General features: G+C 36.3%; 1 protein-coding gene across 2 annotated transcripts in view; it reads left to right on the top strand.

The window, feature by feature from the left end:
• Positions 1-2,902: 2,902 nt before the first annotated feature.
• The window catches only part of LOC110446163 (E3 ubiquitin-protein ligase TRAF7-like), a 77,618-nt gene continuing 55,902 nt past the window's right edge, over positions 2,903-24,618 (top strand). The window contains exons 1-13 of one of the 2 annotated variants that reach the window (XM_021491172.1): positions 2,903-3,078; positions 4,273-4,354; positions 5,115-5,182; positions 8,260-8,349; positions 11,510-11,602; positions 12,812-12,851; positions 13,420-13,597; positions 15,462-15,537; positions 17,185-17,243; positions 19,345-19,562; positions 20,870-20,943; positions 23,122-23,176; positions 24,121-24,173. In XM_021491172.1, coding sequence (XP_021346847.1) covers positions 3,022-3,078; positions 4,273-4,354; positions 5,115-5,182; positions 8,260-8,349; positions 11,510-11,602; positions 12,812-12,851; positions 13,420-13,597; positions 15,462-15,537; positions 17,185-17,243; positions 19,345-19,562; positions 20,870-20,943; positions 23,122-23,176; positions 24,121-24,173 — 1,143 coding nt within the window. In that variant the 5' untranslated portion in view covers positions 2,903-3,021. The remainder of the gene's footprint in view (positions 3,079-4,272; positions 4,355-5,114; positions 5,183-8,259; positions 8,350-11,509; positions 11,603-12,811; positions 12,852-13,419; positions 13,598-15,461; positions 15,538-17,184; positions 17,244-19,344; positions 19,563-20,869; positions 20,944-23,121; positions 23,177-24,120; positions 24,174-24,618) is intronic. The other variant, XM_021491173.1, reaches the window with a different exon arrangement.

The following is a 24,618-nucleotide window of genomic DNA, read 5'->3' as shown; positions in this document are numbered from 1 at the left end:
ATTCCTGATTTACAAACATTTTCAAATTTAAAATCCCTCACTAAGTTGTTGTATACATCAATTCACATGTACACACACAGCTTCAAAGTGAGTTATTCCATGTCCTTAATCAAATTATCAATAAAAAATATACTCAGGCATTCGCTCACTTACACTCCCCCATACACACACACACACAGTACACAAATGATAGTCATTTGAATTAAGAAATATGAAAAGAAAAAAGAAAAGAGAGAGAGAGAGAGAGAGAGAGAGAGAGAGAGAGAGAGAGAGAGAGAGAGAGAGAGAGAGAGAGAGAGAGAGAGAGAGAGAGAGAGAGAGAGAGAGAGAGAGAGAGAGAGAGAGAGAGAGAGAGAGAGAGAGAGAGAGAGAGAGAGAGAGAGAGAGAGAGAGAGAGAGAGAGAGAGAGAGAGAGAGAGAGAGAGAGAGAGAGAGAGAGAGAGAGAGAGAGAGAGAGAGAGAGAGAGAGAGAGAGAGAGAGAGAGAGAGAGAGAGAGAGAGAGAGAGAGAGAGAGAGAGAGAGAGAGAGAGAGAGAGAGAGAGAGAGAGAGAGAGAGAGAGAGAGAGAGAGAGAGAGAGAGAGAGAGAGAGAGAGAGAGAGAGAGAGAGAGAGAGAGAGAGAGAGAGAGAGAGAGAGAGAGAGAGAGAGAGAGAGAGAGAGAGAGAGAGAGAGAGAGAGAGAGAGAGAGAGAGAGAGAGAGAGAGAGAGAGAGAGAGAGAGAGAGAGAGAGAGAGAGAGAGAGAGAGAGAGAGAGAGAGAGAGAGAGAGAGAGAGAGAGAGAGAGAGAGAGAGAGAGAGAGAGAGAGAGAGAGAGAGAGAGAGAGAGAGAGAGAGAGAGAGAGAGAGAAGGAGGGGGGGAAGGTTGAGAGGAACAAGATTGGTAACAGAAGAACAATTTGTCACATTAACCTGTCTATCATACAGTAACAGTTGTATTATATCAGCTCAATATACTTAGAATATTCCTATCTATTACTGTTACCACTTAATTGGTTTTCTATATATAAATCATGAAATTGAGGGGTTTATGGAATATCAAGAAGGTTTTGCCACTTTTCCCAGTCTTTTTGGAAGGTATGTCTATGTTTTTCATCTTTCCCATTCACAATATATTTCTGTATCTCATAAGTCTCTTTTATACAGTTTATAAGGCCATTTACTGATAGAGCTTTTTCTAGGCATCTTGCTTTATAAACATAATATTTTATAATAAGAATAATTTGGTTATCTACCATGTATCGAATTCTGGTTTGATCACATATACCGAAGATAAATGTTTCCTTATTAAAAGCAAAAGGAATAAACAAAACATCTAATAAAAACTCAAAGTTTGTTAATAAATTCTGAACTTGATTGCACTCCCATAGTGCATGCTCTATTGTTTCAATGTCTGATTTACAAAAATAACAATGAGGATTATCTACTATTCCAGCCCTGTACAGATATAAGTTTGTGGTTAAGATGTGTTGATTAACTCTATACTGAAACCATTGCAGTTTTGTATTTTTGGTTACTTGAAATGGTGTTTTGTAGATATTTCTCCATGTATTATCATTATAATCAAAATGATTACTCCATTTCTTTCTACCAGTTGACAGTGTATCATTTTTACAAAGCAAACTATAAAAGTCTTTTGTACCTTTCCTATTTCTTAGAAATATTTGTATATTACTAGGTATATAAGGATAGCTTATACATTTTATTTCATGTTGTTGAGAGAGATGTCTTTTAATTGTAGATAGCAGACCTTGGTACTGAAGAAAATTTGTTTCAATTTTAAAAATTTGTCGAACTTCTTGTAGAGTATAAAACAATTTTGAATTATTATCCTTAAGTAGGTCATTAACTATAACTACACCTTTACTGAACCACTTCCTATAAAAAATACTCTCATTATTTATTTTAAACAATTTATTATACCAGATAGGCATTTTGGAAAAGGTGTTATCTCCCTTGCATTGATTATCTCGTACTATTACTATCTTTTTATGAACTAACTCTATGAACTTTTTGATAATGTAGGTGGTCAAATTAAAAAAAAATGGGTCACAGTGACCTTATTTAAATAAACAGTTTTTAGATATTATTATCTGACCCTATGACCCTTTTTGAAAATGTAGGTCAAATTTTGAAAATTAGGATACCTCATTTTGTCAAACATCTGTTAATTTCTGACCATTACAACCATTTTTGCTAATGTAGGTTAAATATTTAAAACTAGGTCACAGTGACCCAATTTGGTCAAACAACAGTTTAATGTTTATTTCTAAACCCGATGACAATTTTTTGTAATGTAGGTCAAATTTCCAAAATTAGGCCACATTGACCTAATTTGGTCAGACATCCATACTGGGTTAATTTCTAGAAACAGGTCGCCATGCAGGACTTCGTTAAGTATAACATCAGTGGACATTTTAAATCAATATGTCAGTTTTTCATATGGTTCACTTTTCAACGGGGGTCCATTTTCAACGTTGAAAAAACAGACCCCGGGGGTCCATTTTCAATGTTATATCGGTAGTGGACAGTCACATGTAATAATTCATCAATACCCACATAATGCTTGTTACTTTTGTGTTTGCCTGAATATCATAATATAGCACGCTGTCATTGTTGAGTCGATTACTAATTCGTTCCAGAGAACATCTTTCCAGGGACGTAAACGGTATAGTGTATGTAAGTTTGTCACTTGACGAGTGTGGCTTTTGACCTTTGACCTTGACTTATAAATAAAAAATGATATTATTAGTGTTACAGATAAATCAACATCCCATTTCGAAAGAAAAGTTATATCGCCAAGTTTAACTTGTTGGCGTATTATGTGGTTTAATACAACTGTACACGACCAGATTCATATTGATGTTGTGCTACCTAAACGAAAATACCGCACATTTGATCATATGAGTTATGGTTCTTGGGGCATTTTGTTAGTTCCGGCTCACAGAAAAATCAACAAGTCATAATGTGTAAAGCTCAAAAACAGCTGTAAAATGTGAGACTGAAGTCACGTCATAACTAGAATGTCCAGTTACCAGGCGTTTGGTGAAATTCCAAACCCAGGAAGACTTGCAGATAATGTAATTATGAGGCAAAAAGTCAATATATCCGTTAGCAGGTGTCGTATTCGGAATGGAGAAAATATTGTCAACAAATCGGGGCCGAACAAATCGCCAAACGAGGATGTAATCAAATGTGTTGGGTCAGCTTATAGCAAAGACCATGAACTTAAACAATGATACATTATTTAATGTCATTGATTAACAAGAATTAAATATGCTGGGTACAGCAATCACACGGAAGATAATTTTAAGGGGCAAGTGTTCCATTTCGGTCGGTTATGCCTTATGGACATATTTTAAGAAGTCATCTGCCATTAAGCATATTTCTTTAATAAAATGTAGTTACTTTTCGTGATCCACCCCCGCCCCCCATTAAGTCATTATTTATCTCAAATTATATTCATTTTAAAACTATCTATAAACGAAAATCACCAGGCAAATATTTTTAGCCAACATATCTTTTTTCTTTTGTAACTTGCATTGGTGATCAATATAACTGTAGCAGAACTGGACTGGGTCGATTGCCAGCAACCAGGTAGCTTAATAAGTAAAATGACTGTTCAGAGTTCAGAGGTCACCGGTTCAAATCCCAGTGTGCATTTTCCCTCTCTCCTGTTTCATAATATACAGGTCCAGTACACTCTGCCGATTGAGCTATATAGCTGTAAAGACCTATTATAGCTCTATTAGGTCTTTTGAGCTATTTTCAAGTGATTTTTTTTTAAGGAAAACGAAACAAAGACGCTTTTAAAAGGAGATTGTATCATTAGGCTGATAACAAAAGAAAATTTACATTTATGAAAAATGAAAATAAACATCTAACTGTATGCTCTTTGTAGTCAACGTTACCATAAACCTTATTGTTTTATGCGACTTTGATTTAATTTGATGAAATTTGAAATCTGAGAAAATATAGCTCAATACAGCTATAATTTATAGGTGTATATATATAGCTATATAAGTCTTTATAGCTATATAGCTCAATCGGCAGAGTGTACTGGACCTGATATATAGATCACCGATTTGAATTTAAATCTTTTTGACCCCTGGAATCACCGATGAAGCCAAAAAGGACCAAACAGCTGTATATGATGCAGCGTGATTTTTCGCAAACTGTATCTATTACCAAATTTTTCTGTTGCAATCACCTGTCTATGTGTTTTATATACTAATCTTTCAGAATAAAATTGAAGATTTTTTGTCTATTTTCAGAATTTAGTTGAGACAACGTTTGGTGCCAGCAATGGTCTGTCACCGGTCACCACAGTATCCGTTAACACTCCCTTACCTAGAGGTAATTAGTCAGCCCGTGTTGTACACACACTATATATTCATTGACTTGTGTCCGATCATTTCTTCAAGCTGTGTCTTATATGTAGGACGATTATTTGAAATCTTAACACATGCAGTTTCGTTATAACGGCGTTCACCAGAGCTTTGAAGAAACAGTCCGAGACTAATAAAATCTATTACCTATCTGCAACTGAGCGAGATCAGATATACCCAGTCGAGGACTTAGATCCTGTAACATAACGTAACGTAAGCCAAGGTTGGGATGTTACAAAATCTTAGCCCGAGACTGAGATAACGCAATCTTGCTTAGTTACAGGCAATTGATTTTTGTTTCATTTCAGTGTTCTTGTATAGGTGATCTGTTGTACTTCGATTTATTAGCTGTAATTTTACGTATTTTATTCCTAACAGTCAGACCTTGATTAAAGTTGGAAATAGCAAGAGAAATTTGAATCATAAATGGAGTATTAGTAGTGTACAACTGTTATATAAAGAAAAAATACAGACTTTGCCAAAAGTTCGATTGTTATTATGTGACATATTGAGAAATTGGAATCTTTGAAATTTGATTTATGGAAGTTTGACTGTATGTGTGTTTATCTTTGAAATGTTGTAAAAAAAGTTTCTTAATTCACCCCTGAAGACTCATTTGAACTCAACCAATTCAATGGTTGGAATAGTTTATTGTGAAATTTCAGGGGGTGAATGAGTTAAATTATGGACACCAGTGGTACTATTTTCTGTCCCGTTATATTTTGAAGAAAATGACACATATGACCCAACCATCACCCGAGGAACGGCTGAGGGCATGACCAGTCCTACCTTCCAGGTAAACGTTTACGAAGATTTATACAAGAAATTAAAACAGCTCGGACGTGGCTAAAACACAAGTTCACACAACTTTACATGTACATTGTAATCAGTTATGATCAGTGGTGCTAAAGGTGAATATTTGATTCCTGCGAGCCTAAAAATAAATATTCTTTGATATTAAGGATCTCTGCCCACTGCTGACAAAACTAGAGATAACTGTAGCATGACTGCATGCCGCTGGTGACCAGGTAGTGATTTTTGTAGGGTGAATTTTGGGGCATTATGAATACACCTTACCATATAATAATAATTTCTGCTGCATTTTCTCAAAATCGATGGAAATATCACTTTTTTTCCCCAAAATCATGCTTTTTATGTATGATATTTTTCCAAAGTCACAAGGCACAGGCCCATGTGGAAAATAGGTAGAAAAATCACTGCAAGGTTATTTGGTTGGTTAGAGCAACAGTTTAATTATCTGAGGTCTAGAGTTTGAATCCTGTATTTCAAACTTAAAGCTATTGTTAATGTGTTGTTGTTTTTTACATTTTTTTTTCATTTTTTTTTTCATAAATGTCGCACTAGATCACATTTTCATTACAGAAATGATATATATCAAAGCTATAGTTATGGCGGAAAAAATTAAAATTTCAAATGTCTAGTTACACTTTTTAACAGTGGTGCAGGGATCTTTAATAGCTTTGAAAAGTGCTGGAATATATATATAATTTATATACTGAAGACAATTAACATTGGTTATTTCATGTTGTATTTTGTATCTGTATACAACTATTTCCCTAAAATTTTAGATTTGGAAAATTAAAAATCTGCAAACAAAAATGCTTAGAAATAACATGAATTTGGTGTTAAAAATTCTGCATGAATTATGAATGGCGTAGGTACAAATTGGGATTGATACGTGTATATGAAAATTTATATATATTTTTTGTAATGTACATGTAACCACAGTAAAAATGTCACGATTTATGGTAATTCTAATTTCCCCAAGCCAACTCTGATTTTTAACAAATCAATTACCAACTTAAAAAAGAATTCCCAAAGTTATAATAATTACGTACGTACCGTTTGTAGGGTTTGACATAAGGTAACCATATAAGTTCACAAAGCGTACACTTATTTAGCTGTTCAGACACTTCAGAGAATCTACACTATTTACTGACCTTGCATTTGATGAAAAATATTTAGGTAAAAACGAAAAAAATTATCTCGAGTGAAGTACCGTAACATCCAACTCGTACAAACAGAAACGGGATAGCTGTTCTGGTACGCTCGTCCTTAAGACTTCGGAATGGTGAAGCTACCATTTTAAAACACTGCCTCCCACCACCACCCTATGTACATTTTTGTATAATATAATTTATATTTTTCTTTATGCATAAATCGTCATTTGTGCAATCCATTCAAGAAATCCTGTCCCACAACAGGAAAAACACTGAAGAATTCCACTACTTTTTCATACATAGAGTAACCTCCCTTGAATTTCATTTTCGAGATGTCTGTATATAGGGCAATCGGGACAGCGTAGTAACATTGACTATATATACATAGCTCATTTGGTTAGAGAAACCATACAATGACAGAAGCTCCAGAGTTTAAATTCTAAGGACCCTGTGCAACATTTTTCACACCCAAAACACAGTCGGTGATGGTTTCATCTGCATTATTTTTTTCGTAAGAGTTCTGCAAGGACTGTGTTTGTTTTCATAGATGATTTCACTGAAAGCTATAGTCATATATGAGAAAAAGAGATTAAAGTGTATAGTTAACATTTTTGGCAGTGGTTCTTGATATATTCAATGATACCTGACTTTACCAACATCGGGGGGAGCTGATCATAAAAATACTTGATTGCTTGGCCTTGACCATGTATTGGTCTGACCAAGTACAAAAAAAACCCAGGCCATCAAACCAGATAAATTTTTTCGGGTGGCGTGAACCTTGTGGAACATTACCATATGTCCTAAATGCTGGGAAAGACAGGGGCCTGTTGGTTTATGCGGAACAACTGGTTTCTCCCATTTATAAATGTAACAAATTCATGTATAAATCCTAGCGTACCTGCAAATGTTTATGCAGGCCTTGCAAGGCCTTGCAAGGCTTTGTCAAGGCTGGCCTGAAAACAGCATCAGATTACTAGGTCCGACCTTATTTAATAAACGAACAACTGTGGTTCGACCGGTTTAACCGATTAAACGAAAAAGGCCCAGGTGATGGAAAAGTCAGGTTTCACAGCTGTATATACATGTTATATATATATATATATATGCATCTATCATGAATGCCCTTTTCACCTTTGACCTGTTCACTTACATTCACCTTTGACCTTTCACCTTTGTAGAATGTTTAATCATTATCCTGTTCACTTTCATTTTGCATGTGGGGACATTTTGCACTTTACTTGTTGTATTTGATGTCATCCTACACAATTCCAGGGAGTAATTATAACCCGCACTTATGTTCTCTGCACTCCTGGAATGCGTCATGACAAAAATGGAGGTACATGGTTTGCAATTCAATTGGTTAAAAGTGAACAAAAACGACTACTGTATAGTTGCAAATATTCATGTGGGTTCTTATTCGCGAATGCGTTATAATTTGTGAAATTCAAACCCTTGTGAATATCTTGAGATCGCCGCCATGACAACAAAGCTTCACACGGCCATAAAATAGACTTACAGATATTGTGATTTGCGAAAATCAACCCAGCGAATAATTTCCGGACACGAAATCGTAAAATTTTAACCTCTGGAAATTTAACTACATTACAGTTATAGGAAGGCTAAAATGCTTGTACTTTGAATACAGCAGAGGAGCAACAGGCGATTCGAAAGCCGGTAAATTTTACCGCAAAGCTACCAAGCAATTATTTTAATGTACGTCAAAGGATCAGATTAGTCTACTAATGCATGCATTGGTCATCCACAATGCGGTACACACTGAACCGTCGATGTTGTCATGACACATATATTCCAGAGAGTGGAGAGAATGCAAGAAATGGAATTCCACGGAATTTCAAAGATGTTGATGTGTACGTTTCCTTGTTCCTTTGTTCCTTTTGTTCCTTTGTTACAGAATTCAGACACCCTGTTAGTTGTCCCCCATCAACATAAACGAACAAATTCCAATGTTTCTAGGATATCGGCCCTCAGTGTGGAAGAGGAGGTAACTCTCACTTGCAAGACAGTGCTGCTGTGTTTGCAATAAAAATAAATATGTACATTTCAATTTTGTAATTGCCAATTTCACAGAAGACATTGTGATTGGGTCTCAAGCAGAAATATATGTAAACAAACTGATTCAGAAAAAGACCTGAAAAAAAGTAAGATATATTCTTTATATGAAAGTCTAAGAATATGACCAAATATTCAGGAATAAAGAGGATAATTTTTTTTAAATACTACATGCATATCCTGGGAGGTTAGAAGATATATTATTGAAGAAATTTTAAAAAGTTGTTAAAGGAGGAAAAACGTTATATTTTTTATCTAAGATAACCAGTACATGCATATTTGAAGTTCGAAGAAAGAAAAGATTATTAATGTCTTCATTTAAATGTTGGGCAAAATGTATATGCTAGATTTATTGTGATAAGCTCCTATAGACCTTTAATTTAGTAATTTGATTAATTATATTGTGTGGCCCAAAGAGATTACAGGACATCTATTAACGAGAATGGCAATACTAACAACTATTAACAATTTTTACTGAATTCATCTGTTTATTTTGTAACACTTCATGATTAATTTCACCGTCTTCATTGAACCTCATACATATTCTTTGTCATTGGACTATAAATGGTATCCTATATATAGTGTGTTCACCGGACGTAATAATTAACACACTTTCCAAATGTATCACTGCTGCTGATCGATCTACTAACCATTTTCACCAGAAACGGCAAAATTCATCTAGCTTTGTGAAAATACGGTCCCGTGCCAAATGATAGGTCACACATATTTTTCCCCTCTATATTTTATGATTTTTTTCCATATTTTTTTTAATGGGGGAGGGGAATTATCTGGAAGTTAATTAGTCTGGTGATGGATTTGAAATGAAAATTTGCATGAATTAGGAAATATCAAAATATTTTCTTTCGCAGTATTTTTAGTTTTTTCCGTTGAATGATTTTCAAGAAGTGACAACCTATTCAAAAGAAATTATTTTTGTTAGCACTCTGTCAAGTTTTTTTCCTATATTTCTTTATTCCAAAGTTTCACAGCAAAAAAGATAAACTTGATTAAAACGATTAAGAAAAACTAATGAAATTTACTTGTGTCATATCTAGAAAACTACTTAACAGGTAATTTTGAAAATGATAAGAGAGAAAAATTCAGACAATTCTCTTTCATGATGCCAATTTTTGTTTCTCATAGATATGTTTATAGCATTACAATTGAGTTTAAAAAAAATCACCGAAAACAATGTGATAATGCATGAAATATAGAAGAAAAGAAATGCTTGTGACCTTTAATTTAGTACAAGACTGTATATAAATCTATGGATAAGGATACCAGAATTTAAAATTTAGAAATATGTGAAATTTTGTGAAAAAAGGGAGTCTTCTTATTTATAATTAATAATGTGTGTTCCATATTTGGTTTTCATCAATTTTCAAATAGACTGCACAAATGATATTTTTTTTAATGCACTCTACACATCGATATTTTTGCGTGTGAAAATATTCCCGTTACGTGATTCTGTAAACTTATCACCGTGTCGAAATGTTTTGAGTTCACAGTGGCTCTAAAATCTACATATATTCTTTATATCTATAATCTATAAATAAATATTTGTGTATGGATATTTTCATGCTAATTTAATGTATGCAAAAAACGTGAGCATTTGCAAACCATGAAATATCTGGTACACGTATGTGATAGTTTGGTAGCGACGTGTGTTTCTTAACAATATTCGTGTGTGGATATTTCAGTGCTAATTTACTATATTAAAAAAACGTGAGCATTTCCACACTGCAAAATTTATGACATGTGATAATTTGGCAATGCGTGTGTCAATATTTTTGTGCTAATTTACTGGATGCAGAAAACTTGAGTGTTTCTATACTGCGAAATTTACGCTATGTGATAGTTTGGTTGTGCTGTGTGTTCCACGTACATCTCGCCTGTACTAGCTTAATCTCACTGCAATATGCGAATTCAAGCAATTGTTGTCGAATTTTAGGACTTACGATGATTGTGTTTTTGTTTGGTCGCGTTTCATGACCTAGCCTTGGCAAACTAATTCTCGGTGAAAAATGTGAATTGAGGTTCAGGATAAAGCGCTTTGTCCTTCACCGACAGGCTATGTTTGTAAGAATAGTTTATATGTTTGCGGGTACAAATTAAAATGAGGTCCAGCGTGAAGCCCCCCACCTGCAGGCATAGGTTGTTGTTTTATAAAACATAGTTTGAATTGTATATATTTTCTGGGACAAATTGAAACGGGGGTCCAGGGTGATATATTGGTGTAAGTAATATGGGGTACAAGTTACATGGGTGTCAGTATATGGATATAAGTTATATTGGTAAACATTTTATTGGGTGTAAGTATATGGATGTCAGTATATGGGTGTAAGAATATGGATATACGTTATATTGGTATAAATTATATTGGGTGTAAGAATATGGATATAAGTTATATTGGTATAAATTATATTGGGTGTTAGTATATGGATGTCAGTATATGGGTGTAAGTATATGGGTGTAAGTTATATTGGTATAAATTATATTGGGTGTAAGTATATGGGTATTAGTTATATGGATGTAAGTATATGGGTGCAAGTTGTATCGATGTAAGTATATGAATGTAAGTATATGGGTATAAGTTATATGGGTATAAGTATATGGGTGTAAGTTACATGAGTGTTAGTTATATGGGTGTAAGTATATGGGTATTAGTTCTATGGATCTAAGTATATGGATGTAAGTATAGTGGTGTAAGTTATATGGGTGTAGGTTATATGGGTATAAGCTTAAGTCATATGGATATAAATTATATGGCTATACAGGTGATACATGGGTATAAGTCAAACAGCTTTTAATGGTTGTAATGTAAGTATATGGGTGATGGTGGTATACATTCTATATACCAGACTGGGTGTAAATGGTAACAATTATAAGTTATAAGGAAATAGCGTGCAGGAGTCTCAGTGTTATTTGTGGGGATGTTAGATGTAAGAAGGATATATATACTGGTGTGAGTCATCTATAACACATGAATGGGTCCTGTAGGTTTTTAAAGTACAAATAGCAAGTATTTATGTATGTTGACATTGCAGTTGCAGAAAACCTTCAATACTCTAATCCACTTTTTCTTACTTTAGGAAATAACTGTCTTTGTTGAACCGCCAAACAAGAAGCTGTATTGCAGACTGTGTCAGAAAGTGTTCAAAGAACCTGTGATTGTAGCATGCGGGGTAAGTATACTGAATCTCATTTTAAACCAACTTGTTACAATAGAGTTAATTATCACTGAAAAAGTTCCTTTAGCAGGAATATTAGGTATATCTGTAAATAATATGTTCTTACCCAGACACTTTTGCTGACATTTTGCCAGCTTGGTCACTGGTGATGCTAGTGCTGTGGCAGTTACGTCCCCTTGTTCACCACAGTAAACAAAGGGTGAAATTTCTGACTCTCCGGAAGGCAAATCTCACTCTTTCTATACCAAAATCAGACTCTCCATGAGGCCAAAAATCATTCTTTTAAAACCGAAACCTTACTCTCTGGAAAGGTCAATCTCATATTCTTTCAAAACCGAAATCTTACTCTCTGGAAAGGCCAATCTCATTCTTTCAAAACTGAAATCTTACTCTCTGGAAATGCCAATCTCATTCTTTCAAACCGAAATCTTACTCTCTGGAAAGGCTAATCTCATTCTTTCAAAACCGAAATCTTGCTCTCTGGAAAGGCCAATCTCATTCCTTCAAACCGAAATCTTACGCTCTGGAAATGCCAATCTCATTCTTTCAAACCGAAATCTTACTCTCTGGAAAGGCCAATCTCATTCTTTCAAAACCGAAATCTTACTCGCTGGAAAGGCCAATCTCATTCTTTCAAAACCAAAATCTTACTCTCTGGAAAGGCCAATCTCATTCGTTCAAACTTTTAAAGAATGAGATTGATTGGCCTTCCAGTGAGAGATTTTGGTTTTGAAAGAATGATATTTGCCTTTCCAGATAGTTAAACCAAGGCCACCTACAGTCTACTAAAGTCAACTACGGTCAACTACGTTCATGACCATATTATGTGACTGCGGCTTAGGACAGGGTTGACAGGCATGAACACTTTTTGTTTATTGATAAACAGAATTTTTGATGGTATATACAATGTATCAAGACTGATAAATCAACATGTAGTTTCAAAGTGCATTTTATTTTAAAATCTGAAATTTAGATACCAGATTCTTTCTATATAGTTATTCCTGAAACAGAACTCTAGATCTCACTTAAATTAAAGAAATCAAAATTAAATGTTTAGAATCAGTTTTTCTTGTGACATTTAGCTAATTATTCCAATATGTTTATAGACTATTCAGTAATGTTATAAACAGAATGTATTATTTTAACAGAAATTTGACAATTTTGATACAATTCGTAACATTTTGTGCATATTTTTCATTCCAGCATACCTACTGTCACCGATGTGTCACCAGCAATCCCGAAGGTAGAGTACTTATAATTATAAAGAGGTTCCCCAACGAGTTACCGTTGGCTATCTTGTGGTTCCGTAGCCTCCACGAAAACCACGAATGTTTATATACAACAAACATTTTATATTATACAGTAAAAAGAGGTTTTCAAAGACCAAGAGGTTTTTTCTTAAACGATGTATTCCAATTACAGTTGTACCAGTGGCAATCATTACGTTAAAGGTTCCTCTTTAGAGAGGTTTCTTAACTTTTATGTCTGGATTACGAAGTTTCCTCTATATAGAGGGTTTTCCAATTAATAATGTCTGGATTAAGAAGTTTCATCTTAAACGAGGTTACCCAGTTACCAGTGGCCAATCCATAATTACATTAAGTGTTTCTCTTTAGAGAGATTTCCTAACTATTATGTCTGGATTACAAAGTTTCCTCTATAGAGAGGGTTTTCCAATCATCAGTGTCTGGATTACAAAGTTTCCTCTTTGGAGAGGTTTCCCAAAATCCCTTTCCAATGTGAACAATGTTCCGCAGTGTATACGTACTTCGTGTTCCGGTATGCTCATCTTGTGTCCTTGTGCATTATAGCCACCTGCCCCGTGGACGGAAAGTCGCTGGACATCATAGTAGCCAACATCACTCTGTCCGAGCAGATTGGGGACCTGTTTGTCCATTGTAAATATGGATGTTCGCCATCTCTGGATGGACAGGACTATGTGGTCGATTCCAGCAAGTGTCCTGTGCAGTGTCGAATCACCAACAGGAGGTACATAAAAAAAAAACATGGTTACACCTGACAGCTCAGGATTTTTATTGCTCCCATACTGGCGCGAGGGAAAGACAGCTTACATGTGCTATGACCTCACGAAATAAGTCCGCCAAATGACGTTAGCGTTTGAAATAGTTGCGTTGTTTTTACTGTTAAATTTTCATTAATTTTGTACTTATTATAAGATATATCAACTGATATATTACAGTTATTGGATTATTTAATAGAAATATTGTTAACGCTGTGCTTTAATTGGATTTCTGATTTTATGTTCAGGGTTCATCACCCCTATGGAATTAACATAATTGTATTCACCATGCGTGTCATAGAATACAAGCATTTGAAGGTCATGGAGTATTGACACTGGCATGTTTATTTTGAGTATGGGAGAAAAAGAATCTTACATATGGATATGGTCCGTGGACAGGGAAATCTCAACTCATGGTTAAGAGTGTGTCTGTCCAGCACTCGGTAAAGCCTTGTGCTGGACAGCCAAACTCTTACCCTCGGGTTGAGATTTCCCTGTCCACGAACCACACCCATGTAAGATTCTATTAATCTCTTAAGGATACCCATACCACTCCAAAAAATTGTATCTATACATTTGAAACTTTTGTAGTTTGATCAATCGTTTCACCGAACTTCAAAGCCAGATAATTTTACCGCTACACTGCCAAACGATTCTTTTGATGTACATCAAAAGATAAAGCTCATCCACTTGCAGTGTGATAAAAGAAATGGCACATAAGGAACCTTCAGTTTTGCCATGAAATAGTCCAGGGGTGCACCATAACCTGATTTCCTGAATTTCAAGGACGATTTTCCTAGTAGCTACATGAACTTCAAATGGAGTACTATATGTGTATAAAGTTTTAGTTGAAACGAGGTATTGTCAAATGTCGGAAAAAAAATGATTAGTAACACATTATAACAACTTATTGACACTTTCTCTCAACACAAATTTACAATGATAAACAGGCATTGTATTAACCCTTTCACCCCTATGTAACTTTAGTAAACTCTACCACACATTTATCTGGGTGAGTCCATTATGGTCTACTGTGAGTGGTTAAAGGGTTAAATTTAAAATATGCATTGAATTCAAAATCTGACACTGGATTTCCTGAATTTTTGCACATAAAAAAAAGTAAGATGTGAATTTCCCAAAAAAAGGGTGAATTCCAAATGTTACTCAGAATTAAACTTTGATTTTATAAAGTGTCCTGATATAGATGCCCTTAACATTATTTGATCTGTTGAAAATTAAATCTTTGTATTTTCAATGAATATGATTTTTTTTTCATCGATGATGGATGAAAAATAAATAATTCTAATATAAAAATGTTTAAAAATATATTCTCCAGAAAAATGCTTATCTATTACTAATAAAAAAAAATTAAAAAAATTACATACCAAATTCAGATTGTTTGAGCATTTTAACCTTGAATTAGCAAATGGAAAACCCCTATAGAACAAAGAGTACAGAACGTAAAAATGTCTTGTTCTAGAAGATGAACATTTCTTCTTCAGGTATGGCTATAATTCACACCTGAGAAATGACTACTTAAACAAATGTATTCAAGATGATTCCATGCTAAACACAAATTTTATCTACTGACAATATTCAACTAATACTTGACTTTTGCATATTCATAAAACAGTCACTTGAACTGAGGAGAGTGGGCCTAGCTTCTGTGTGACTTTATATATTGTTCAAAATTTTCCAAAATTTTCTTTGTACGTTTGTAGTGTTTTTATTTGCCTTCAAAATACTATGTGATTAAAAATGAGCAATAAAATAATGAATTGAATTGAATATGATTTACGATGCATTGTCTTTAGTCTGCTTGTGACTTTGTAGTGAACATGAGGACATGTGCGACTTCATGATGATGGAGTGTCCAAACAACAGTGGATGTCCCGCTGTCCTTAAAAAAGTAAGTTATCGGCTTGTTTTGTCCCCCAAAGTATGTAGCATAGTGGATGTTTAATAGATTCCCATTGACTACCATATAATATTTCACCAGTATGGCAAAATGCCGACATTTTTCACGAGTGTGAAACATGAGTAAAAATGTTGGTAATTGTTCTGCTGAGTGATATATGTTTTATGATATTCAACAAGAAAAGCAATACATTTTCTAATTCTTACATTTTAAAACTACCTACAATGACAAATGTTTTACTGGATCAGAACAGTTGGGGATATAGTAGTGTAACCGTGGGCGCCATGTTGTAGTGACTTCAGCTTGACAACAAGTTAAGGCTTTGCACTGTTTGAATGTTTTGTTCGAACAAAATTTTACCATTTTACCCGCAGAAGCGAGACTAAAATATCACTTTTCTGGCAACCGCAGCGTCAACATTAAGTTTTTCGTTTAACTTAGTTTCTCTGAAACTTAAGAACTAGACCAACCAAACTTGCACCATAGATGCATCTTAGGTAGTGCATCTCAACCCATGCATCAAATGCTGGATGCGGCCTACCGTTCATGGTCTATTGACTTTGTCAGCATCTCCATCAACACTAAGTTTTTGCGTTTTAAGTTAGTTTCTCTGATATGTGTGCATTGATGGTCAAAGCGGGGCACAGGCGAGACATATCAATATGAATGTCTTGTTGGCTATTATTTAGTAGGATTTGCTCACAGAAATGGTATCACTTGTGCAGATAAATTAATACTTTATTGTATGAGGCAAAGATGTACTAAAGCAAAGAATTATTCTATCATCACTTCATCTGTATCTTATAGAAAATCTGCAGTTTTGAATGCAGTGATTGGAGAGTACCATTCTGAATGGTCAACTCCAAAATTGTTATATTCACACTGCGACAAATGTCGCTTTCAATGTTTTTCGCAATGTGAAAGATATCAGTTTAATCAATTTGATGGAATTAGATATCTTATTGTCAAAAATGTAATAATTTAAGACTCGATCATGCCCAAGTGTGTAGGATAGGGAAATTCCACCCGAGGGTTTTTCAAATTTGGTAAAACCTGAGGCTTTGACCAGAAAGTCTTCGGTTTTACCATATTTGAAAATTCCCAAGCCTGGAATTTCCCCATCCTACACCCTTTGGCATAAAAGAGTATTTTTTTCTCATTCCATTCAGAATAAGCTCAGAAACCATGAAAATGCATTTGGACATTTTGAAAATATTAATGTACCCGTGAGCTTTAATGACGAAACGAATCTGTCAGCAAGATTTAACATACCCAATATTTGCAAACAGAATTTGCGCAGAAAAGTTAATCTCATCTTTCTAATGTGTGCGGTAAATATATCGAAAAAGGTTTTAATTTCATTAAGTCGTCTTTTCCAAATTGCGGCATGGGAGTTTTCCAAATTTATGACGTCACCCCATTGTTGAGCCATTGGCGACTTCAGGTCAAGCGGGTGTAAGGTAGAAATTTCTTACACCTCTTTCTTACTCTGGACAGCTCTATCTTACACACACGAAAATGAGAGAAATACAGTCATTGACAAGATGGGAAATAGAATTTTTTATTGTACACTGTGTAATTGTGTTACTTTTAAATGTATCTATTCAGTAAACTGAGGAATGTAACTCCTGTTTTCAGGATTTGGAGGACCATCTAAAGACTTGTAACAGAGCTCGCTGTCCACACAATCGATTTGGGTAAGAACTTGGACTATTTTTTAGGCTCAGGAATGTTGGAGGGTGATATGAGAGTTTGTTTCCTGAAGTAAATCATGCCGTAACTCCCAGTGATAAAGCCCAAGACAAGAAACCTTCATGTCTCCTTCCTCTTCTAATCACTGTGTCTGTCTGTCTGTCTGTCTGTCTGTCTGTCTGTCTGTCTGTCTGTCTGTCTGTCTGTCTGTCTGTCTGTCTGTCTGTCTGTCTGTCTGTCTGTCTGTCTGTCTGTCTGTCTGTCTGTCTGTCTGTCTGTCTGTCTGTCTGTCTGTCTGTCTGTCTGTCTGTCTGTCTGTCTGTCTGTCTGTCTGTCTGTCTGTCTGTCTGTCTGTCTGTCTGTCTGTCTGTCTGTCTGTCTGTCTGTCTGTCTGTCTGTCTGTCTGTCTGTCTGTCTGTCTGTCTGTCTGTCTGTCTGTCTGTCTGTCTGTCTGTCTGTCTGTCTGTCTGTCTGTCTGTCTGTCTGTCTGTCTGTCTGTCTGTCTGTCTGTCTGTCTGTCTGTCTGTCTGTCTGTCTGTCTGTCTGTCTGTCTGTCTGTCTGTCTGTCTGTCTGTCTGTCTGTCTGTCTGTCTGTCTGTCTGTCTGTCTGTCTGTCTGTCTGTCTGTCTGTCTGTCTGTCTGTCTGTCTGTCTGTCTGTCTGTCTGTCTGTCTGTCTGTCTGTCTGTCTGTCTGTCTGTCTGTCTGTCTGTCTGTCTGTCTGTCTGTCTGTCTGTCTGTCTGTCTGTCTGTCTGTCTGTCTGTCTGTCTGTCTGTCTGTCTGTCTGTCTGTCTGTCTGTCTGTCTGTCTGTCTGTCTGTCTGTCTGTCTGTCTGTCTGTCTGTCTGTCTGTCTGTCTGTCTGTCTGTCTGTCTGTCTGTCTGTCTGTCTGTCTGTCTGTCTGTCTGTCTGTCTGTCTGTCTGTCTGTCTGTCTGTCTGTCTGTCTGTCTGTCTGTCTGTCTGTCTGTCTGTCTGTCTGTCTGTCTGTCTGTCTGTCTGTCTGTCTGTCTGTCTGTCTGTCTGTCTGTCTGTCTGTCTGTCTGTCTGTCTGTCTGTCTGTCTGTCTGTCTGTCTGTCTGTCTGTCTGTCTGTCTGTCTGTCTGTCTGTCTGTCTGTCTGTCTGTCTGTCTGTCTGTCTGTCTGTCTGTCTGTCTGTCTGTCTGTCTGTCTGTCTGTCTGTCTGTCTGTCTGTCTGTCTGTCTGTCTGTCTGTCTGTCTGTCTGTCTGTCTGTCTGTCTGTCTGTCTGTCTGTCTGTCTGTCTGTCTGTCTGTCTGTCTGTCTGTCTGTCTGTCTGTCTGTCTGTCTGTCTGTCTGTCTGTCTGTCTGTCTGTCTGTCTGTCTGTCTGTCTGTCTGTCTGTCTGTCTGTCTGTCTGTCTGTCTGTCTGTCTGTCTGTCTGTCTGTCTGTCTGTCTGTCTGTCTGTCTGTCTGTCTGTCTGTCTGTCTGTCTGTCTGTCTGTCTGTCTGTCTGTCTGTCTGTCTGTCTGTCTGTCTGTCTGTCTGTCTGTCTGTCTGTCTGTCTGTCTGTCTGTCTGTCTGTCTGTCTGTCTGTCTGTCTGTCTGTCTGTCTGTCTGTCTGTCTGTCTGTCTGTCTGTCTGTCTGTCTGTCTGTCTGTCTGTCTGTCTGTCTGTCTGTCTGTCTGTCTGTCTGTCTGTCTGTCTGTCTGTCTGTCTGTCTGTCTGTCTGTCTGTCTGTCTGTCTGTCTGTCTGTCTGTCTGTCTGTCTGTCTGTCTGTCTGTCTGTCTGTCTGTCTGTCTGTAGACTATTTTTGTTTGGCTTTATAAATGATTTTTCACTATCGTGTAAATATAAAAATAACTTGCTGAGTAATAAATGCCAAGTTTGTTTTTAACACATGTAACAGTGATTGAAAATTTATTCTGTGAGCTTTCAAAAGTGTCTGTTTTCTTTGTGAAGAAAATATTCGAGACACTGGTCATTAACACTTTTTGCTTGACAAATAAAACAGTTACGCATATAATTAGTCCAAATCTTAATTAGATTTTTGGTGGGTCATCAATCAAAGTTAAAGGGTCGAAGGTCGCGGATGGGGGAAATGGGGGGGNTATGTGAAGTTCCTCTCACTTCGTTTTTTTTCTTTTCTAGTTGTGAGTTTATGGGTATACATGATGAACTGGACGAGCATTTAAAAGTTTGCAAATTCGAGGCAATGAAGGAATACATTGTTCGCACAGAAGAAAAAATGTCCGACATGCAGTATTCACTTAATCAAAAGGACCAAGAAGTAGGATTTCTGCGTTCTATGTTAGGGAAGTTAGCGGAGAGACTAGAAAACATGGAAAAACAAACAGAGGACAGAGTAGGTAAGTAATACAGTCGAACTTTGATGTTTCAATATTCTATGTTTCGAACTTCGAACTTTGATGTTTCAAACTTTGATGTTTCGAACTTTGATGTTTCGAACTTTGACATTTCAAACTTTGACGTTTCAAACTTTGACGTTTCAAACTTTGATGTTTCGAACTTTGATGTTTCAAACTTTGACATTTCAAACTTTGACGTTTCAAACTTTGATGTTTCAAACTTTGCAGAACCATTGGGGAAAAAAATTGACTTAAAACTTCGACCAAGGAATGTTGAATTTCGAATATCTTTGAGATCCTGTATAAACTGCATAATTGCAAATGTGATTGTTAAGCGACGGAACACTAGACAAAACATTTGGTTAGAAAACTATAAATATTGGATTTAATGTAATTAGAGAAATATGTTTCATGTATTTATAGATTATATATTTAGGTGTTAAAATGACCCCGGACATTTCAAAGTTCTTGTTCAGGTTATTGTTTTACTGCAATTAATATCAGTTGTAATTTTCATAGTTTTCCGAAGGATCGGACCTTGATCGTACTTCAAAACAGCGAGAAATAGGACTTATAAAAGTTAAATTCATGAAATTTGAATTTTCGAAGTTCAACTTATGGAAGTTTGACAGTATAAATATATAATAATATACAAAACAATTTAATACCAAAGAGAAATACAAATGATACTAACAAGAAAACCTTATTTTAGGACGGATAGCTTATTTTAAAGATAACTTAAAAAGTTTGAATCTCAGCATACCCACAGGTCATATTTTCAAGTTTATGTTAATTCTGTTAGCCTGCATGGTAGAATACTAGCCACTTCCCTACCAACTCAGTGGGGGAAGATTTCTCTTTAACTCATTATACCACCTGACTGACCAAAGGAAGCTGTATATATTGACACATTGACCACAAATATCAAGGATTTTGCCATGAAACTGACCACAATTGTAATTTTGGAAATTGACAGACTTAACATCAAGTTCAGGGATTTGGCCACGAAACTGACCACAGGTAACTGTAGATATTGACACACTTAGCACAACTTACATGCATTTGGCTACAAGACTGACCACTAATCAGCAATGAACCTGGAAACTAGCATACTGAACACAACTTTCAAGGACTTGACCACTTGACTTTTGATTACAAACAACTAAATGTATTAACTCATTCACCCCTGAAGACACATTTGAACTCCTCCAATTCAAAGGTTGGAATAGTTCATTATGAAATTTCAGGGGTGAATCATGAGTTAAGATACTAAACGTTTCTAACCTGGCTAATACTGTTTGTCACAGAGCACCTGGAGCACAGACTTGGGGATGTGGTGGAGGAATTGGTGAGCGTCAAGAGGGAAAATACTGTTATGCAGGTAAGTGTATAGGCACGGTAGTCTAGTGGTAGGACGCCGGGTCACGTGTTCGAGTCATGGCACGACACTGTATTGTATCTTTGAGCAAGATACTTTACTCCGCTTGTTCCAGTCTACTCAGCTGTAAATTAGTACCAGGCTGGGAAGTGCTAGAATTGTAGAATGCTAGCTGTGAGCTACCAGCACCGGCTGTATGCTCCCCAGGAAGTTGAGAAAGATATCGGCTGGTTGCAAAGGCCCTATAACCACGGATATTAATTTGTGAACTGCTTTGAGACAACCTACGAACTAGGTTGTGATAAAGTGGTATATAAGAACCTCAAATTATTATTATTATTATATGTTTGTAATAATAATAATAATATACCACATTTGATATAGCGCCCTATATCTAGCTAGAATAAGCCACTCTGAAGCACTTAACAGTACATAGATATACAATTTATACACAATCAATACAATTAGCATATATACATTAATTAAAACAATTTTTGAGGTATTCGCAGGAGCTGTCTTATCAGTCTAGTTATATGCCACCTGGCTAAATATCTCCCTATGTGCTGGAGATGTATTGTGTTCTGTTTGTAGTGGGACCTTGCTTCCAACGTTATCATTTATAGTGCCACTTCACTTAAATGCTAAAGCACAGATACTGCAACATCCACCCCAGACCATTTTATACTCCACGTGGGTTGTTGGGTTTGTGTTGGCAGGAGAAAAACACTTTCTCTGAATATTCCATGCACAGGACCGTCCACTTTGGGGATCAAACCCAGCCGTCTGCATGGAAGGCCGGAGTGTTAACCACTCGACTAATCCGCCCATGTACAGTAAAACACATACTCCTCTGTTCTTGGGGCTGCGGTGGCTGACCATGAGTGGTTAAGGCGTCTAACCGTCTTGATTACTATAGCCCTCCACCGGGTTTCCCCAATAGGCAGTAACTCGTACCGAAAATGAAGTCACGATTAGGGGGAATTCCCAGATTACGAAGTTTGCTGATGTTGGCCGATGTTTGCCAATTTCATTATACATGGGATACCTTAAATGACCATAGCTGTTAATAGGATGTAAAACACAAACAAACCAAACCAAACTGTTCTTCAGCTGTTTTTCCATACCCAACAAATCAACATGATGCTGGAGGAAGACGAGCAGATGAATGATGGACCTCATTTAAGTTCCAGTATACAGTCCAACCTGCTCAAGAGACCACCTCTATTGATAAACCACCTGTTTAAGAAGACCACTGTAAAACAATCCCATTACAGTAATTTTGATGTCAACTGAACCTGTATAAATAGACCACCTCTGTTAATAAACCACCTGTGTTATAAAGTGACCACTTTTGAAGAAAATAAACTGTTACAGTAATTTCCTGTGAACTGAACCTGTATCAAGAGACCACCTCTATTAATAAACCACCTGTATAATATTAAGAGACCACTTTTGAAAAAAAACGACATTGCAGTAATTTTGATGTCAAGTGAACCTGTATCAAGAGACCACCTCTATTAATAAACCACCTGTGTTAAGAGACCACTTTTGAAAAAAAACATTCCGGTATGTTTATGTCAACTGAACCTGTGTTAAGGGACCACCTGCAATAAGAGACCATGTTATGGACTCCCTAATGTGGTCTCTAAAGACAGGTTTGGCTGTATGATCCCATGTATACCAATCACCTAAATGTTTAGCAAGTTTAAATTTAGTCTCAGCTGAATTTTGCTGAGCACATTTCATGATCAACTCAATACTGCGATCTTAGAGCCAACAAGAGTGATACGTATAAGTTGAAATGACTTGTTTCATAATTGTCGTAAAACAAATAAAGTTTATATTAAGTGCGAAGCTAAATTTTTAGTTCAACTTAAGTCTTTGATAGCACATGAAATTATGCAAAACTATGACGTCACAGGAACAATAAAATATGACGTCGACAAAATTTCTCTGTACAAATGGTGGCATTATAACAAGGTTTTACTGTATGTGTGATTCTTAGGCTTCATACTGTACCTTAACCCTTTCACCCCCTAGGTAACTTTAGTGGACTCTACCATGCATTTATTGGGATGAGTCCATTATGGTCTACAGTGGTAAAAGGGTTAAGAAATGAACTATTTTATCAAGGTCAAGTGGGTTGAGGTTTACATGTTTATTGTTGTAATTCTTTGCCAGGATGATTTAGAGCAAGTAAAGAATGTGCTGAGTTCCAGAAGTCTTCCCTATGCACGTAAGTAGAATTCCAATGTATACAACTTGGTTACATTCAATCTGAGCTTCTTTCACTCAAGCTTTGGGACCACGGTGGCCAAGTGGTGAAGGCGTCTGACATTCTGCTACCACTAGCCCTCCACCACTGGGTCACGGGTACTAGCCGTAGGTCGGTGGTTTTTTCTCTGTGAACTCCGGCTTTCCTCGACCACCAAAACCTGGCACGTCCTTAAACGACCATAGCTGGTAATAAGACGTAAAACACAAACAAACCAAATCACTCAAGCTGGTAAATCTTAAGAATCTTTATTATTTTCCTTATAAAGGCTAACGCTCTGAGAACTGAATCTGAAACCCTGATGAAAGTTGTTTCAGTTAAGAAGAATTCACATCTATTATTAGTGTACATAACATTTTGATTTCATATTCTGTACCGGAAAAGTTTTGCCAAGTCAAAGTTTTTGCTCCCCGTTGGTAGATCCAGTACTGTCGTGATAAATTTGCCCTCATTTTGGCGGGTGAAAAAAGGTAGAACTTAAACTGTTGCGAAAATTCCTTGTTATGTAGTAGTTCCTCCACAGAAGACACTACGAGATGTAGTCTATTACATGTTTTACCCGTTAAAAGTATCATCAGATGTAAAATAAGGCTATGTATTTTTATTACCAGTAGCTAAAATAGGATGTTAGAAAACTCAAGAGTTGAAATTAAATAGGTTTCACAGTATAACTGTCTTGAAGAATCCCCATACCACTGCCAAAAAAATGAAACTATGCATTCAAAATATATTTGTTAGCAATGGTATAGGGATCCTTAATCTTTTGGTAACGGTAGAGGGATCCTTAATTTTTCGGCAATGGTACAATGATCCTTAATTTTTTCTGGGTGCTTTTTACTTGAAAGATTATTGCATTGTTCTCTGTTAATTCACATGTAATCATTATGAACTCTGCTACTTTTTAGCCTACGATCCTCTTCAGATGTTCAAGTGTAGAGGGACCTTTGTCGGACATCAGGTAATAATCTAATGAACTATTAAAACATAAGTCGAGAATTCATAGAATTTTTTAGGTCACCTGAGACAAAGTCTCAAGTGACCTATTGCGATAGGTCATTCGTCGTGCGTCCGTAAACAATTTACATTTTCGACTTCTTCTCCAAAACCCCCGAACCAATTTCAATGAAATTTTGCAGGGACCTTCCATGAACAAAGTTCAACAAAAACAATTGCCGGTTTAGTCCTAAGCCCCCAGGGGCCTGAGGGGCGGGGCCAAAAAGGGTCAAATTGACTAAAATTTCAAAAAATCTTCTTCTCCAAAACCCCTGAACCAATTTCAATGAAATTTTGCAGGGACCTTCCATGGACAAAGGTCAACAAAAATAGTTGCCGGTTTAGTCCTAAGCCCTCAGGGGCCTGAGGGGCGGGGCCAAAAAGGGTCAAATTGACTAAAATTTCAAAAA

Source organism: Mizuhopecten yessoensis, unplaced genomic scaffold, assembly GCF_002113885.1.
Source record: "Mizuhopecten yessoensis strain PY_sf001 unplaced genomic scaffold, ASM211388v2 scaffold2597, whole genome shotgun sequence".
Lineage (NCBI taxonomy): Eukaryota > Metazoa > Mollusca > Bivalvia > Pectinida > Pectinidae > Mizuhopecten > Mizuhopecten yessoensis.
Note: the sequence above shows the minus strand (reverse complement) of the source record. Positions and strands in the feature narration are given on the sequence as shown.